General features: G+C 41.4%; 3 protein-coding genes across 3 annotated transcripts; 2 read left to right on the top strand and 1 right to left on the bottom strand.

The window, feature by feature from the left end:
• Positions 1-2510: 2510 nt before the first annotated feature.
• On the top strand, positions 2511-5859 carry LOC103972308 (putative clathrin assembly protein At2g25430). The gene is made up of 2 exons (XM_009386606.3): positions 2511-2779; positions 3840-5859. Exon 2 carries the CDS (start codon positions 3848-3850, stop codon positions 5693-5695), a length of 1848 nt encoding a protein of 615 aa, XP_009384881.2. The 5' UTR covers positions 2511-2779; positions 3840-3847; the 3' UTR covers positions 5696-5859.
• A 4568-nt stretch (positions 5860-10427) lies between these two features.
• On the top strand, positions 10428-11313 carry LOC135597737 (metallothionein-like protein type 2). Its single transcript, XM_065091125.1, has 3 exons — positions 10428-10585; positions 10761-10841; positions 10925-11313. The coding sequence occupies exons 1-3, from the start codon at positions 10521-10523 to the stop codon at positions 11016-11018; spliced, it is 240 nt and encodes a 79-aa protein (XP_064947197.1). The 5' UTR covers positions 10428-10520; the 3' UTR covers positions 11019-11313.
• A 487-nt stretch (positions 11314-11800) lies between these two features.
• On the bottom strand, positions 11801-16209 carry LOC135597736 (small ribosomal subunit protein uS9m-like). Its single transcript, XM_065091124.1, has 5 exons — positions 15440-16209; positions 13592-14032; positions 12462-12542; positions 12136-12230; positions 11801-12036 (listed from the first exon to the last, which is right to left on the bottom strand). Exons 1-4 carry the CDS (start codon positions 16107-16109, stop codon positions 12139-12141), a joined length of 1284 nt encoding a protein of 427 aa, XP_064947196.1. The 5' UTR covers positions 16110-16209; the 3' UTR covers positions 11801-12036; positions 12136-12138.
• Positions 16210-16222: the final 13 nt, after the last annotated feature.

The raw sequence follows: 16222 nt of genomic DNA, 5'->3' as shown, positions 1-16222 counted from the left end.
TCATTCAATACATGAAAATAATTCGGCAAATGAAGCCACTATGCTTTTGCTCAAGTTGAATGCATCAGGTGCATAAATATGTTATTAGCTAAGAAGGTCATATTGGATACTTCAAATGCTTTTGCTCAAAATAGATATATCATTCATATGTATTTTGGTTGAAGAGATGGTTTTTAGAATTGAATTATGTAAGGATTGATCGGCATCAAATGCGTTCTCTATTTGATTCTTTTAATGTTAAAATTAGTAGAATACATCTTTTTATATATACAAAGTATATTCTATTCAGTGCTTACAATTAGAAAAATACTCTCAATCATTTTTAATTTATAGAATATTTTTTTATTTCCATTGATACTAACGTGACATATATCTACATGACTGAGTCATATCGACTTTCATGTATCATTCATAATTTTGGAAACCATATATGGTGTTTTAAGCAATTTGATTTAAATTTATAATTAATATTTTTACAAAAAAAAAATGGTAAGATGGATATTTGGTTCCACTTGTTTGTAATGATTTAATAAGATCTTTACTAATCAATCTAGGTAGCATATTTTTTATAATTTAAAATTTTGAATATGGAAGGATTTGAATTCCCACAAAAGAAAAACACAAAAAAGTATATATATATATATATATATATATATATATATATATATATATATATATATATATATATATATATATATATATATATATATATATATATATATATACATATATATATATATACATATATATATATATACATACATATATATATATATACATATACATATATATATACATATACATATACATATATATATACATATACATATACATATATATATACATATATATATACATATATATATATGTATATGTATATGTATATGTATATATATATATGTATATATATATATGTATATGTATATATATATATGTATGTATATATATATATGTATATATATATATGTATATATATATATATACATATATATATACATATGTATATGTATATATACATATGTATATGTATATATACATATGTATATGTATATATACATATGTATATGTATATATACATATGTATATGTATATATATATATGTATATATATATATATATATATATATATATATATATGTATATATATATTACTTTAGAACTAAGAATGCATTCTCTATCTCGACATCAGCACACAAAACAAAAAAAAGTGTAGCAGTCACTCACGCAGAAAAAACGTAAACAAAGAAGAAACTTTTAATTTATTATTTCAAACTGACAATAACATGTTTAAATTATTTGAGATTGATTGCATGGATTATTATTTTTATTTTTTAAACTAATATAAATCTGCAAATTCTAAAATTCTTAATTGTTTGGATTGGCTTTACATTGTAAATAATGTTATGTTCTATATAAGACAGTCACATTCAAAATGTGTGCCGTTCTAATGTATATTAACATTTATATCAACTCACATTAATACTAAAAGTATTTTAGCTATTTATATATTTTTCAATCAATCTATCCTCATTATAATATTTTGGGTGATTGCTAGAAATTTTCTTTTTTTTTGTTTTTTTTCTAATGATGCCCATTTTTCATAATTTTAAAACAGTCACTCCTATTTTAAAAATTCTAAAAATATCTTTAGAAAATCATCATGTATTTTCTCATTCAAATCTAACAAATTTTTATTAAAGTTACACTTTATTTTGTTACGAGAAGATGTCATTGATGTTTCAATAAGCCTAATATGATTCAGACCTATATACATAAAATTGTCTAAGATGCCTTCGAGGTAAGAATATTGAGCTCATAAAGTGTAACTTGCATGAAGACCAAGATTATGAGAGGCTTTCTAATTCGATCCCTCTTACATCAAAGTTAATAACTCAATGTAATTACGTGTGAATATAAGCTGTAAAAAATAATCTTTTACTATTGCGCTAAAATGAGTTTTTATAGCTGAGGACTAAATATTTTATGAAATATTCAACGATGAGATAACCCTCAATCGTCTATGATAATCACTATTGGCTTTAGCTACACGTAAGCAATAAGAGAAGGACATAACATGCAGTTATATCTATCTTGGACCATTGTCCATGCGGACAGATCCATAAAAAGGCGAAGAGGCCATATGTTAAATGACGATTGATCGATGATATTTTATCAATCATAATATTTTAGATAAAAACTAATATAAAAATTATAAATAGTTGATGAATTTTTTTTAAAGATTTAGACAAGAAAAAATAATAGTTTTATAAATTTTGAAATATTAGAAATTAAGATTACTGTTTAGAAATTATAAAAAGAAATATCATCCGAAAAAAAAAGAGAACCGTCCTAATATTTTTATTACCATGTGGGTTGATGATATTAAGGAAAAGATATATGGGGATCACATCATATCAAATATATAGAAGCAATTATGTAATTTCCAAATTTGTAAGAATAAATATATATATAAAGGGCGTTAAGTAATAACGATAATAATATCAAAAAAGGCCCTCTCTTTCTCGTAACGTTCTCTCTCCCTCTCGATATTTATCGGCCGAAATCTCTCGTTCCGATCCGCCCCCATCCCCTTTGATTCCAATCCAACACGAAGGGAAGCGAGAAAAGAGGAGAAACCTCTCTCTCTTGCCCTCTCCTTTAGTCTTTTCCTTCTTCTTCGTCAGCAGCAGACAACGAGGGCGAGGACTGAGAGACCTATAAGGAGTGCTGGACCGGAAGCAGATCGGTGCGTCCGAGTAGCTCCGGCGGAGGAGGATCCGGTCAGTTGTTTCGATTTGGTGACTTGCATCTCTTCTTTTGATTCGATTGGTTTATCGTCATCTTTCAAAGATCGAGTTGGCAAGCTTTAAAATCCAGATCTCCTTGTTTGGATTCCACCGGCCATCTTCTAGATAAAGATTGAGATCAGATTCTAGGAAGATACTCGAGCAGAACATCGGTTTTGAATCCGATCTCGGTCCAATTCGCTGTTGATCGCAAGTCTTGCTGATTTATTTTACTATCTATCTTAATCGAATCAAATGACTTGTGATAAGAGATGATGCATGCCATGATTTAGGATAAACTTGTAGATGCATTGTAGGTGTTCGACGAATTGCATGGACTCCAAAGCTATGTTATCAGCACATCACAGTTTGAATGTCCACAGTTGTATCTCTAAAAGTAGATGCGCCGTATCCATGAAATTTATGTGCTTTTCGTTCCTTCAAAATGCCAAATTGATGCGATGACTAATCTAGAATAGACTTTTTGACGAATTCTAACTGTTCGACAAATTGTCCGTAGTTCATATGACATTCGTCATGCTAATGGTGTTATAAGCACCACATTTTTAGTCAAACATGGGCTGATTACTTCAAAAACATGCATTTGAACGATGTCAAACCACAATTCAAACCGTAGTCCTAAGGATATACAATAATAATCTATGATGTTTCAACCATACAGCATTGACTATATACAAATTTTTTTTGGGTTACAATGAATCAAATTTTATTTATAATTCTTATGTAAAGTCAAAGTCATTTTTAAGTCTTCCTCTACATCTCTTATGATGATGAATTGAATTGTATCAATTCAACCCGTAGTTTATCTTTTGTAGAGGATAATGATGATGATGAATTGCTACATGTCACTTTATCTCTAACATGGGAAGTTCCTTGTTCCAATGACAACATTACAACTGGTCTGAATAGTTATGAATCGTAGATAGCAACATCAACTTGTATTGCTTACCAGTTGTTGTCACTTCTGTTCGAGAGATTTGTGAGTCAGATTAGGCCTTCTGTTTCTGATACTGAACGAGATTGGCATTTGCAGATCATACAATGGCACCCAGCATCAGGAAGGCTCTGGGGGCAGTGAAAGACCAGACCAGCATTGGCCTGGCTATGATGTCCAGTAACGTGGCCCCTGAGCTCGATGTGGCCATCGTCAAGGCGACGAGTCACGACGACGAGCCCGCCGACGAGAAGTACCTGAGGGAGATCCTCAACATGACATCCTACTCCGGCAGTTACGTCATTGCCTGCGTCGCTTCTGTATCGAGGAGGCTCGCCAAAACGCGCGACTGGGTCGTGGCCCTCAAGGCGCTCATGCTCGTCCATCGTCTTCTCACTGATGGGGATCCTGCGTTCCAACATGAGATTCTCTATGCCAACCGCAGGGGTGCCCGCCTCCTCTGCATGTCCCATTTTTGCGACGAGGCACACTCCAATTCCTGGGACCATTCTACGTTCGTCCGCACCTACGCTCTTTATCTGGATCGACGCCTGGGATGGATGGGTTACGAAACGAAGCGAGGCGGTGGTAACCAGAGATCTCCGCTGCCAGATCCATATGCCTACGGAAATTATGTGAGCTCCTCATACTCATCTTCTCCGGGTAATGGCAATGGCGAGTACAGAGGAAGGCGGAACAGGGAAGACAAGAAGCCGCGGACACCGCTGAAGGGCATGAAGCCAGAGAGTGTTCTGGGGAGGATGCACGAGTTGCTGAACGTGCTCGATAGCTTCCTCGGCTGCCGCCCCAGAGGCAATGCACAGCACAGCAGGATTATCCTCGTCGCGCTCTATCCTCTCCTCAGTGAGAGCTTCCAGCTATATGCTGACATAGCCGAGATATTAGCCATACTTCTCGACGGCTTCTTCGACATGGACTACCATGACTGCGTCAAGTCGTTCGAGGCCTACGCTCGTGCCGCCAAGCTGATCGATGAACTTTGTGTCTTCTATGCCTGGTGCAAGGACACAGGAGTAGCCAGGTCGTCGGAGTACCCAGAGGTGGAGCGCATCACCGACAAGCTTCTGGAGTTACTGGAAGAGTTCACGAGGAACAGAGCGACGAGGACGAGGAGCCCCCCTAGAGAGGCCCTCCCTGCTGCGCCCACGGAGACCAGGGACGAAGAACCCGAAGAAACCATGAACAGCATAAAAGCTCTTCCAGCGCCTCCCGATTACGAGGAAGAGGCGCCGGAGCCAGCAAAGGTCGCAGCGGAACCTGTCGAGCAGCAAGGCGACCTGGTGGATCTTAGAGATGATAGCGCGTCCGCTGTGGACAATCTCGAACTGGCTCTTTTCCAGGCCCCGGTGGCAGCTAATGGCTCCGATGGTTCCTGGGAAGCATTCCCATCATCCGATGGCGAGACAGGAGTGACCTCCGCGTGGCAAAACCCTGCAGCCGAAAGAGGGAAAGCAGACTGGGAGATGATGCTCGTGGAGACAGCCAGCAATCTCTCGAAGCACAAGGCAACATTAGGCGGAGGCTTCCATCCATTGCTACTGAACGGCATATACGATCAAGGGGCGGTGAGGCAACACGTAAACGCCCAGGCAAGTGGAGGGAGCGCGAGCAGTATGGCCTTGCCTGGGCCTGGACGAGGCGGCACCCCTCCCGTGCTCGCCCTTCCTGCACCTGATGGCACCGTGAAGACCATTGGGCAGGACCCATTCGCGGCGTCGCTTAGCATCCCTCCGCCTCCCTTCGTGCAGATAGCAGACGCGGAGAAGAAACGGCAGCTGCTGCTACAGGAGCAGGTCATGTGGCAGCAGTATGCCAGGGATGGGATGCAGGGCCAGGCCGGCTTAGCTAACAAGCCCAACAGCAACTTCATGCCCAACCCCGCAATGCCATACGGGATGCCATCAGCTTTTGATGGTACTGCAGGTGGATACTAACTATTACCCGACCCACTGAATTCTGTTCCTTGCTTTCTCTTTTTCTTGGACCAGCCAGCCAACCACCATTTGTATCAGTGTCCTGAGGTTTGTGAGTGAGTAGCTTATGATGGTATGTTTTCCGCCATCTCTCCTTTAATCGAGAAAGGTTGTTAACAGATCAATTCGCCGCTTAACAGAGCCAGTGCTTGCAGGAGGCCATATACGTGCATTTCTTTCGAGTCCTCCATATGGTATTTATCCCATTGCCTGCTAAGAACCTCATCAGGTCTTTTGTGTGTATGCGTGTCTCCGTAAAACACTTTGATCAGGTCAGGGGGAAGTTGTGTGGTCTGGCGAAACACTTATATTGTGCACAACCAATCCATCCACATCCTTCTGTAGCATGCGCAGTGCAACTGTGGGAAGCCATCGGCAATCGAAGTTGAGTTGTGGGTTGCTAAACAGAAGGCCTACTCGTTCAGTGATCTCACTGGGTTCCATGGCTAGTGGCAGTAGCTTTTATGTGCAGATGGCTGCTCTGTTGTATGAGTACTAAAATGCCACCTTCATGGAATCAAGTAACTGTTATGCACAGTCCAAAATCTTTGATTATTTTGATGGTAGGGAGACAGGTAGGATGGAATAGTCGTGAGAGACAAAGATTGAAAGAGAGTAAGATAGTCTCTCACATTATCATCTTCTTCTGAATGAGTCAAACGAGATGGATATATAGGTTTGATCCACAATCTAACAAACTTAAATTTTAAGATATTATATATTATTAGACTAATCAAACTTAGGCATCATTTTTAAAATCTCAATAACTTTATCGTTCCGAACTCATACGATTTTGTTCTTTCGGAATATATGAGCTCTAAAAGATATGATTCTCGTGCTCCTCGATCAATACGAGATTAAATGATCTTATCAGATATAAAATAATATTTAAGATGAATATATAGTTTTTATACGTATGAGCATATATTTTATTATTTCGAAATATTTTTTGATTTAAATATTCAAGAAAACTCATCGAACGTACTCTCTTGGCTCATATAAGCTTAACACACGAGCTGACCATCAAATTTGATGGTTAAAGAAAAGCACAAAAATCAAAGATTATTGTTGCTTCCGGTATCGTCTGTTTCTTCTCTTAGGAATGGCCCGCTCACGTTGAAGCGAGGAACCATTAGAAGAGTGCAGAAGCGAAGGGGTGGGGTTTTCTTGGCGCAAGCGTACCGGCGACAAAGGAGGCACTACCTTCCACGAGCAACAGGAAGAGGAAGGGTGGGGGCCGCCAACGCCATTATTGATGGCACACACACACCACTTGCCACCAGAGAGGAACAAAACTTGTTGTCAGCCGTAGCAGGCAAGCGACGAGCAGCTTACGGAGGAATCTAATCATATCACGAAGCTTTTTAGACTTCAGCGACTCTTCGTTGTCGAACAGGGCAACATGAAGGACGGATCACTGTTCACAGTGGGCCTTCCTGCACATGATGAGGAATCGAATTCAATGCCTCGCTACTTTCCAATGAAATTATTGATCCATTACTCAAAATAATTGGTCCTCATTAACAATAGTTTCTCCAAAGACATTATATAGTCCCTCCATCAGACGGACCAACATAAACTCTTTTTCCCATTTAGATAATTCGATCCTTCAGCACTCCATTCACGTCACTACAGACAGACCTCTCGCAGCCTCTGCAAGCCTTCCCTCAAAGTTCAGAAATGGCAGGCTTTTTTATTTTGTTTTTACTAATTGTTTTTTATTTAATACCACAAAGATAATTATAAGTTTGGCTAACGGACTAGTAAATTTAAAGATTAATTTTAACTTTTTAATTTCCTCCTATGCGTAAGCAACACCTAAATAAAAATTTGGAATCACTTACTATCTAAAACCGTCCATAGCGTATCACTATTGTTGCGGAAAACAACTATAAGCCGTGGTCTCGGGGCTGATGCGGCTTGGTTCAGGTCCGAATGCGCAGGGATCCGGTGCGACGCTCCTCGGGGCAGGCGGGGCGATCGATCACGGTGGTCCGGATGGGATGTAACGCGGGGGTGAAGCCTCACCGCAGCGTCAGGGAGGTGCGACCTCGCCTTCGTTCCTGCACACAGGTCGGGTCGAAAGCTCGGCCCGATTCCTCCGACGATCCAGTTATATCATGTGGAAGGGCGTGTTTTTCTCATCCAAAAGTCCCCCCTTCGTTTCGAACTCGGGGGTATTTATGGGGTGGTTTAGTGTTACCTGATGTGCTTGCCTCCGGGGGGCAGGATCGTACCTCTGATGGCGTCTGACATTGCTATGGACGTTGCGTGGAGAACCGAACTGCCGCAGGGTATGGGCGAGCTTTGGTCGTCGTCCTCCTCTGCCTTGGTCAAACGCGCGGGGTCAAACAACGACTTCGTCGTTGTCTGAGAGCGGACAACGTCAGCGCATGTCGAGTCAGCATTATTGCCCTCCTTCTCGGACAGAGTGGCGCCCAGGTGGGGCCGACGTCGTGACACGTCATGTCGCCATTATTACGCCTATCAACTATCACTTGTCCTGACTTCCCAAAATGAGTTTACAAAATCCACTCGTCATCGATCTCGCAATCGAAAAAATATACCTGGCTCTGCATTAATGGTTGACGACATTACATAACTTCACTGGCCTTTCCTTTCGGACGAACAACAAGGGGACTATGCTCTGCTTGACTCTAAAAAACAGGGAAATCAGACCGAAGGTGTCATCTCGATAGTCTTCATACGTTGCCCCTTGGAGCACACGTCGATAAGTTGCCCACATTGAATGTCTCCATCACGCAGGATAAGGGGGTCTCGATGAAGGCCTATCCGCTCCACCTAACCCTAAAGTATAAAAGTCAGCCCAAGGCTAAGCCAAGACAAGCAAACAAAAATAGACTTTTTACTCTATTGATTACACAACTGATATTATTGTCTTTCTCCTCCCTTTGTTTTTTTTTACTTAAGCATCAAATGGGTCGAGTCAGATAGTCATGACATAGGCTTGTTATGTATGGTCATCGATGTAGCACGGAGGCATGGCCAAGAGGTTACCCAATAGAAGGGATCACTCATTTCTCAAATCAAGTTTCATTACTTGAAGATTGGATCGCTCCTAGCGAACCGCCTATCCCTACATATTCCTTCGTTCTACCGATAACACCCACTCTCCACGTCAATTGCGAGGAGCCAATAGAAGGGATCTACATTTTTAATTAAGAATCAATTGAGCTGACTCATCCGTTGTCGACGATGATGCTAACGAATTACTATTATATTCTAATTATTAGGTGATTGATAGGCATCTATCGAATGGATCTAAGTCAACGTTATCGTTTTCTGAACTCTTCAATCCAACAAGATAAAATTGACGAGTTAAGCTTTTGGTGGGTGTGACTGTAGGCGACAAGAACAGCATCGAAAAAGAAAAAAGGACGCGAGGTCCTATGCAGGGCAGATCATCTTCCCCACACTAATGTGGACCAAAAGCTGAGTGGCATTTTCTATGAATATCGAGAAAAGAATAGGAAAAAGTGAAATAGTGATGAGGATAATAATGATGATAAAACCCTGATAACATCTGTTGATTTAACATCACCTGATTAATATGGACCGGAACGTCGATCAAATCACATTAACATCTTACTCAGACTCGATTCCTCACGTCACACCAACGTTGATGTCATCAGATGCTATCAGGAGTACGATCCTGCTCCATGCGGGCAGACACATCAGGCACATCAGGTAACGATAACCCTCACTATAAAAATCCTCGCGCTCCGAGGAAAGAGGAGGGAGAAAAGACGAGACAAAAGAGAAAAACCCACTGTGACTGTTCACTAACTTGATCATCGGAGGGGTCGGGCCGAGCTCTCCTGAACCGACCTGTGTGCAGGTGCGAAGACGGAGGCCTTCCACTAAACGCCCAGGCGAGGAGTTCACTTCCGGAGGAAACGACGATCCCATCCCGATCGGACCACCACAGTCAGCCACCTCAATAATCTCGAAGGTCGTCCCAAGAAGATCCCCCATCATCCGGACCCGAACCAAGACGTGTCGACCCCGAGGCCACAGCTTAAAGTTATTTATACCAATAAATAACATATTGGAATTAATAAGAAATATGAACCTAATTTGGATTACTATATGTACTAATGATAAAGGATATGATCGTTGAATAGATGTATCGTATTAATACGATACATTGGCTCGAGACCACTCATTACAAGTATCGATATGGTCTTCGGATGAAGTGATGTGTTGGTGGCTCGAGTCTCAGATCGTGTCACACACCATCATCCGCTGTCTCTCGACGTATGAGATCGAGACAAGTCCTCTCGCAGGCTGTGATGCGGAGGATGCTGAACCTATCAGATGATGTATGAAACAGTTGTGTGGATAGCTCAGGTCGGAGGCTTCACTGTGCCGGATCGCTTCCATCACGCTCGATCGTCGATGGATAATTGCGGTGCCCATTTCTTCTTTTCCGGAGTGCAGACAGGACTGTGTCGTGAAGAGGAAGTCTCTCTCATCAATTCACGTCGACCACGCAATCTGCCATCTCCAACTGCAGAAACCGGAGAGAGAGAGAGGCGTTCGCGTGGGGTGAGACGGGAATAGAGTTACGTGGGAGACGACGATTGCATGCAGGTATGGTGGGACCGACGCGCACGGCGGGGACATCGAGGGCCACTTGATTTCGACACGTGAACGGTGGATGTCTCGTTTTCCCACTATAAATCAGACGCGGTGGTGTCGCTCCCATCACAGGCTGTCGAGAGGGGTTTGCTTTGTTTGGGGAGAAGAAGGTAGAAGAAGAAGGATGTCTTGCTGCGGAGGCAACTGCGGATGTGGGTCGAGCTGCCAGTGCGGCAGCGGCTGCGGAGGGTAACGAAACACCAGCAGTCAACACCATCTCATAAAATATTTCTAACATTTGTGAATTCTTCTTCTTCTTCTTCTTCTTCTTCTTCTGATTTTGGTAGGAAGATCTGTTTTCCTTCTATTTTGTTTCCTCGGAATCAAATTCCTAATATATGTGTTTGTGAATCGTGGATGACAGATGCAAGATGTACCCTGACTTGTTGACCGAGAGGGATACCACCGCCCAAACCATGGTTATGGGGGTTGTTCCTCAGAAAGGGTCTGTTCCTAACTCTGAAAACGTTGATCTTTGACATGATTACTGTCCGAGTGATGGACAACATTGTTTGGGGTTGGTTGCAGGAACTTTGAGGAGTTGGACATGGCAGCTGAAGGGTCCGATAATGGCTGCAAGTGCGGATCCAACTGCACCTGCGATCCCTGCAACTGCAAATGAGGGAGATGATGAGTTTGAAGAGGGAGAGGAGCAGCATCGGTGGTGGTGTTGTGGGGTTAGTGACTTGTGTTTGGACTTGGTGATGGAAATAAAAGGCCATGGCTTACTGTCTCAACCCTCTTCCCTCGGAGGATGTTGTTCTCGTCACCATGGCTGAGAGAGAGAACAGACCTCTCCCTCTCTCTCTCTCTCTCTCTCTTGCTTCTATCTTGTTGTCTGTGGTTTGTGTGCGTCTGCTGTTAGTTTCGAGTGTTGTGTGTCGTTTAGTACTTGAAAAAGAAGCAAGTTTTCTTCCTGTGATGCATATCGCTTTCCTGTTCTGAGCTTGTGATTTTAGAGAAGTGGATTATGCAGATAAAGAAGAAGATCAATATTTTTGGTATAAAAAAATATTGATAATATTTGAATGTTTATTTATTAAATTCTTGCCAAATAAATCAAAAAGATTATTGAATCTTTAATCCTTGACAAATAAATCAAAAAGTGTATCTTTGTCAGGTCATTAACTTCTCAGATATAAAAAATAAATTGAGATCAATATTGTCAATAAATTTGTCAGATGGGAGAAAATGGAAGAGATGGATAGAAGGGAAATGAGGTTCAACATATCATTTTGCACAATTTCCAATGTAAAATATAAATTGATAATCTGATTCACTTTCAGGTCTTATAATTTTCTAAAGAAACATTATTGATAAAAGGATTTACACCGTTACCTTTAAAATCAACAAGACATCATCACTGCCTTCCTCAATTCAAGTCTGGAACAGTAATGGTGTCTCTTCGAAAAATTGATGGTTCGCTTTATTCTGAAACACAGAAGGTCCACATAAAAGCTGACAAGCAAAAGATTGATAGATGGATGCCTACAGTTGCTCAAATAAATTAATTATATGATCACAAGTGGATGAGCAAGTAGTAAGATCTCTTGAGCTACAGGCTACAAAACAAGCAGAGGTATAACATCACTATGGCGCCAGCGATACCAAATAGCTGAGAGCAGCAGATGTGCAAGAACCTGCACATTATAAATGATACATCTCCAGATCAACATCGTAAGCCCCTAAATGGTGACAGGGTAGTGTATCTCCAGTGAGAAAGGGAATGACAACCACACCTGTTATCGCTTGACCCATTGAAAGCTCTTCCTGGCTTTGGCCTTTCCAGGCTTCTTCCGTTCGACTACACGTGGGTCTCGCGTCAAATAGCCAGCTAAATGAAGCACACAAGCCATGTCAACAGTTGGATAATAAGTACCACAACTATATGCCACACTACTCGAATCTAAACACGGGCGATGAAGGTAGGTCGGTTACTAAATCCAAGAGGGGGTTCATGAGAAGCACAATGAGGATGAGGTTACACTGAAATGCTAGGATTTAAAATGGATTGTTAAATTTTATCACAGCATATCTTAAATACTAATTTGGTAAGAGTATTTACCAGCTTTTAGGAAAGGCCGGAGCCCTGGTTCCCAGTTTTGCAAGGCTCTGCTGATTCCCAAGCGAATGGCACCAACTTGACCTGCAATAGCGAAGAGGTTGGTTGCATCAGTCCCATAGCTAAAAACAAGAAAAGATAGCCTCTCTAAATCTCCAAAGACAATTTTTGTCTTTCAGTTCGTCAACTAAGAAAAACAGAATTTATAACAATGCTGGAGTATGTCTCACGACACATGTAATTGCTAGTGATTTAAAAAGCGTCAGGCACCAAGGTCCCAAAACTTGGCGCTCACCCGAGCGAAACGAAATGCTCTAAAATATTAAAATATTAAAATATATAAAATAATAAAAATATTTAAATAAAATATGATATTAAATTAAAAATATACTGTTAACAATATATTATTTACTATTAACAATAGTTAGAGGGGAGAAAAAAATGTTAACAATAACAGAGGATTAGTTTAAAATTGTTGCAGCAGCGACAACAATAGAAGTTGCGAACAGCAGCAGTGATAGCGGCGGAAGTTGCGAACAACAACAGCGGCAATGGAGGAAGTTACAGACAGCAACAGCAGCAGCGACAAAAGCTTCAAAGGGTGTCCGTCGATGGCAAAGGAACTTGCGATCCACTCCCTCGACAGTGGAAGGAACTGCACATGGAGCGACAGCGGAAGGAAGCTACGGGGGGCGTCGGACTCTCCAGTTGACGACAAAGGAAGGCTTGGTCCTTTGTATTTGTGGTGGAGGCAACGACAAAAAGTGTCGACGACAAAGGCAGAAGCAACACTAGGGTTCCTTGGGGTCGTGCAAGCGTGAAGGGTGGCTTGAGGTAAGAAACTATGTTATTTAACCAAACCAAACTTAAAAGTTTGGTTCGGTTTGCTTATTTAAACCGGGCGCTTGCCCGAAGCACCCGGTGCCTAGTTTGGAGCGAGCGCCCAGGCGACGCCTCTTTGAAGCGCGCCACCTGGCCCTTAAACGAGGGGCTCGAGCCTCGTCTCGTCTTGCCTGAGACCTAAGCGAGCGCTCAAGCACCCTTTTAAATCACTGTTACTTTCTACTTAAAATTGGATCGTTCATCTACAATAATTCTCAAAACAAAGATAATTTCGTAGTCATAAAGCTTACCAGAAACTCCACCCCCTTGGACAGTGCAATTTACATCCCAGAGACCAAGAGTTTTTGTCACAGTGAAAGGCTGAAGAAGTTGTACTCGATGATCAAGAATTGAGAAGTAAGCGTCGAATTGCTTTTCATTGACGATGAACTTGCCGTCACCAGGTTGAATCCATACACGAGCTATGCTACATTTTCGTCTTCCTGTTCCATAAGCTCTCCCCTTCTCATCCACCACTCTAACCCGAGCTTTTGCTACTTCCTCCTGTTTCTTCCGCTCAATTTCAACTCTTGTTGATGTCTCATTTAATCTTGCAATAGCTTTGTCCTCAATTTCTGTCAGGGGAGGCAAACCCTTGACACCGCTTACATCCTTCAAGAGAATCAAACTGTCAATCATATCATCCGTGATTCCTGATGCTGCAATGAGATCTCCAAATGCCCGATTTGGACCTGCCATTTTAAACATTTAGCCCTAAGCAGTTTGCATTGCTGTGTACTAAGGAGAAACACAAGATGCAAGCAATCAATGTCTCTTTAACATGAATGGAGCTTCTTATCTATTCATTGGTCCTACTCTGAAAGTACCAACATACAATACAACAGAACCCAAACATCTTCAACTATCTAACAGTTATCCTGTACTATCTTCAGGATATTTAAATTAAAAGAAAGAAGTAAAATAACAAGATATGAAATTGGACTACCAAAAAAGTTCTGCTAGATAACCAAAAGAACAAAGATGACAAAGAAGCATGATCACCAAAACAGAAGAGTAAAATCTCTCAGAGAAAACTAGTATCAAGAACTTCCACCACTCTAAAGAAAAAAGGGCTAAAACGAGCTAAAAACAAGATAGATTATGTTATCCTCGGATGTCATTTTAATTCTCACAACATTGCCACATTTATTTCACAAGAAGAAAGATCAAATAAAACAACAAAAGATACTAAGAAGCAATGTTCTATGATGAAATAAACATATATTATTTCTCATTTTAATTCTCATAATCTTATCATATTTACTTCACAAGAAGAAAGAGCACCAATAACACCAAAAGAAGGTAAGAAACAGCATTCCATGATGAAATAGAAATATATCATTCCACAAGAAGAAATAGTGAAAAGACAACAACAATAGAAACTAAGAAGCAACATTATGTGATGAGATAAACATACAATTCCTTCACACAGGTATTAGGTTTAAATCAATAATCTTACTTCAATGGATTTACATGTAACCATAGAACAAAGATGTTTAACACAAAATATATTTTGAGTCCTCTCTCTCTCTCTCTCTCTCTCTCTCTCTCTCTCTCTCTCTCTCTCTCTTGTGTACACATTAGAAAGATGGAAAAGCCTGTGTCTCAGATTATTCATGCTTTTTTCATATTTATATGTTGTAGGAGCAAGACAACTTGACATTAGTTGTTGTTGAATAGAGACTGCTACTTGCCATATGTCATTCATGCCACTTGCTACAGGAACAAGACATTTTGAGAACCAAAACAATTGGAATGGGAGACGATACAGCAAGAAAGTTCATCATCAAACCAACAATAAACATGACCAGTCATTTGTGAGAAACCTAAAGAAAGAAGCAGTTTCTTTCCCAAACATAATATCAGCACAGGTGACAGTACAAGACAACAAACAACTAGGATAAGCTTCAAATTATTGAAGAGACAAGCTCAAACCTTTTCAATAAATATTGCAACATAGAAAATTCCAGATCAATGATAATTACAAATCAGCTTGCAGAAAATGGGTACATACATAAGCATTGACTGTTGAGATTAACATCAATCGAGTAACATTAAACAAGAAGATCCTTTCTTGAGATGTGTTCTGTGATTCTTACCTTTCAAAGCAGCTAAAAGTTCTTCCTCTTTCTTCTCCAGCTGCTTCTGCTCATCAGCCCTTGCCTTATCCAAATCCTCGACACCACCGTCATCGATTCCCTCAATCCCTGCCTCCCCTTCTTCGACGACACCGAACAAGTCCCCTTTCTCATCATCGTCACCGAGCGTCCACGGCTTGTACCCCTCCGCCGTCTCCCATTCCTCATTCCCTTCTCTTACCCCGCCCTCCTTGGCCACAAACTCCCGATCGATGCCGTAAAAAATATCCCCTTTACCCTCCGTCACAATACCCTTTTCCCACAGATCCCCGCCCTTAACGTCGGCCCCGGCGGCGGCCGCCTCCGATCCGCCCTCTGCGGAATCAGCGATCCCGGTAAGGTCGCCCTCCTCCTCCCCGAATACGGAGCCGACCTCGTCGGACTGCGACGTAAACTTCCAGTCGCCATCGTCATCGTCACCTCGATTGCTCGAGAATGACCTCAGAGACGGAAAGAAAGTGGAATTGGGATCGGAGGGAGGGAGAGGGAGAGGAGTAAGAGTACCAAAAAAGGTGGGCGGAGGCCGGAGAGAAGGGGGAGAGGACGGGGCGCGGCGGACATGGGAGGAAGCTACGGTGGTTAGGGCTACGAAGCGAAAGGGGACGCGATGGGAAACGAATCGGGCCAGCATCCTTAGCAAGCTGTAGCGGTCATACCTTCGTCACCAGCAAGCACGGAGCGCTAAGAAGGAACAGAGAGGGAGCGCTCGGCCGGTTAGGGTTTAACGGTTCTCGTCAGCTTCAT

The sequence above is a fragment of the Musa acuminata genome, chromosome BXJ1-11 (assembly GCF_036884655.1).
Source record: "Musa acuminata AAA Group cultivar baxijiao chromosome BXJ1-11, Cavendish_Baxijiao_AAA, whole genome shotgun sequence".
Taxonomy (NCBI): Eukaryota; Viridiplantae; Streptophyta; class Magnoliopsida; order Zingiberales; family Musaceae; genus Musa; species Musa acuminata.
This window is presented reverse-complemented; position numbering and strand designations above follow the sequence as displayed.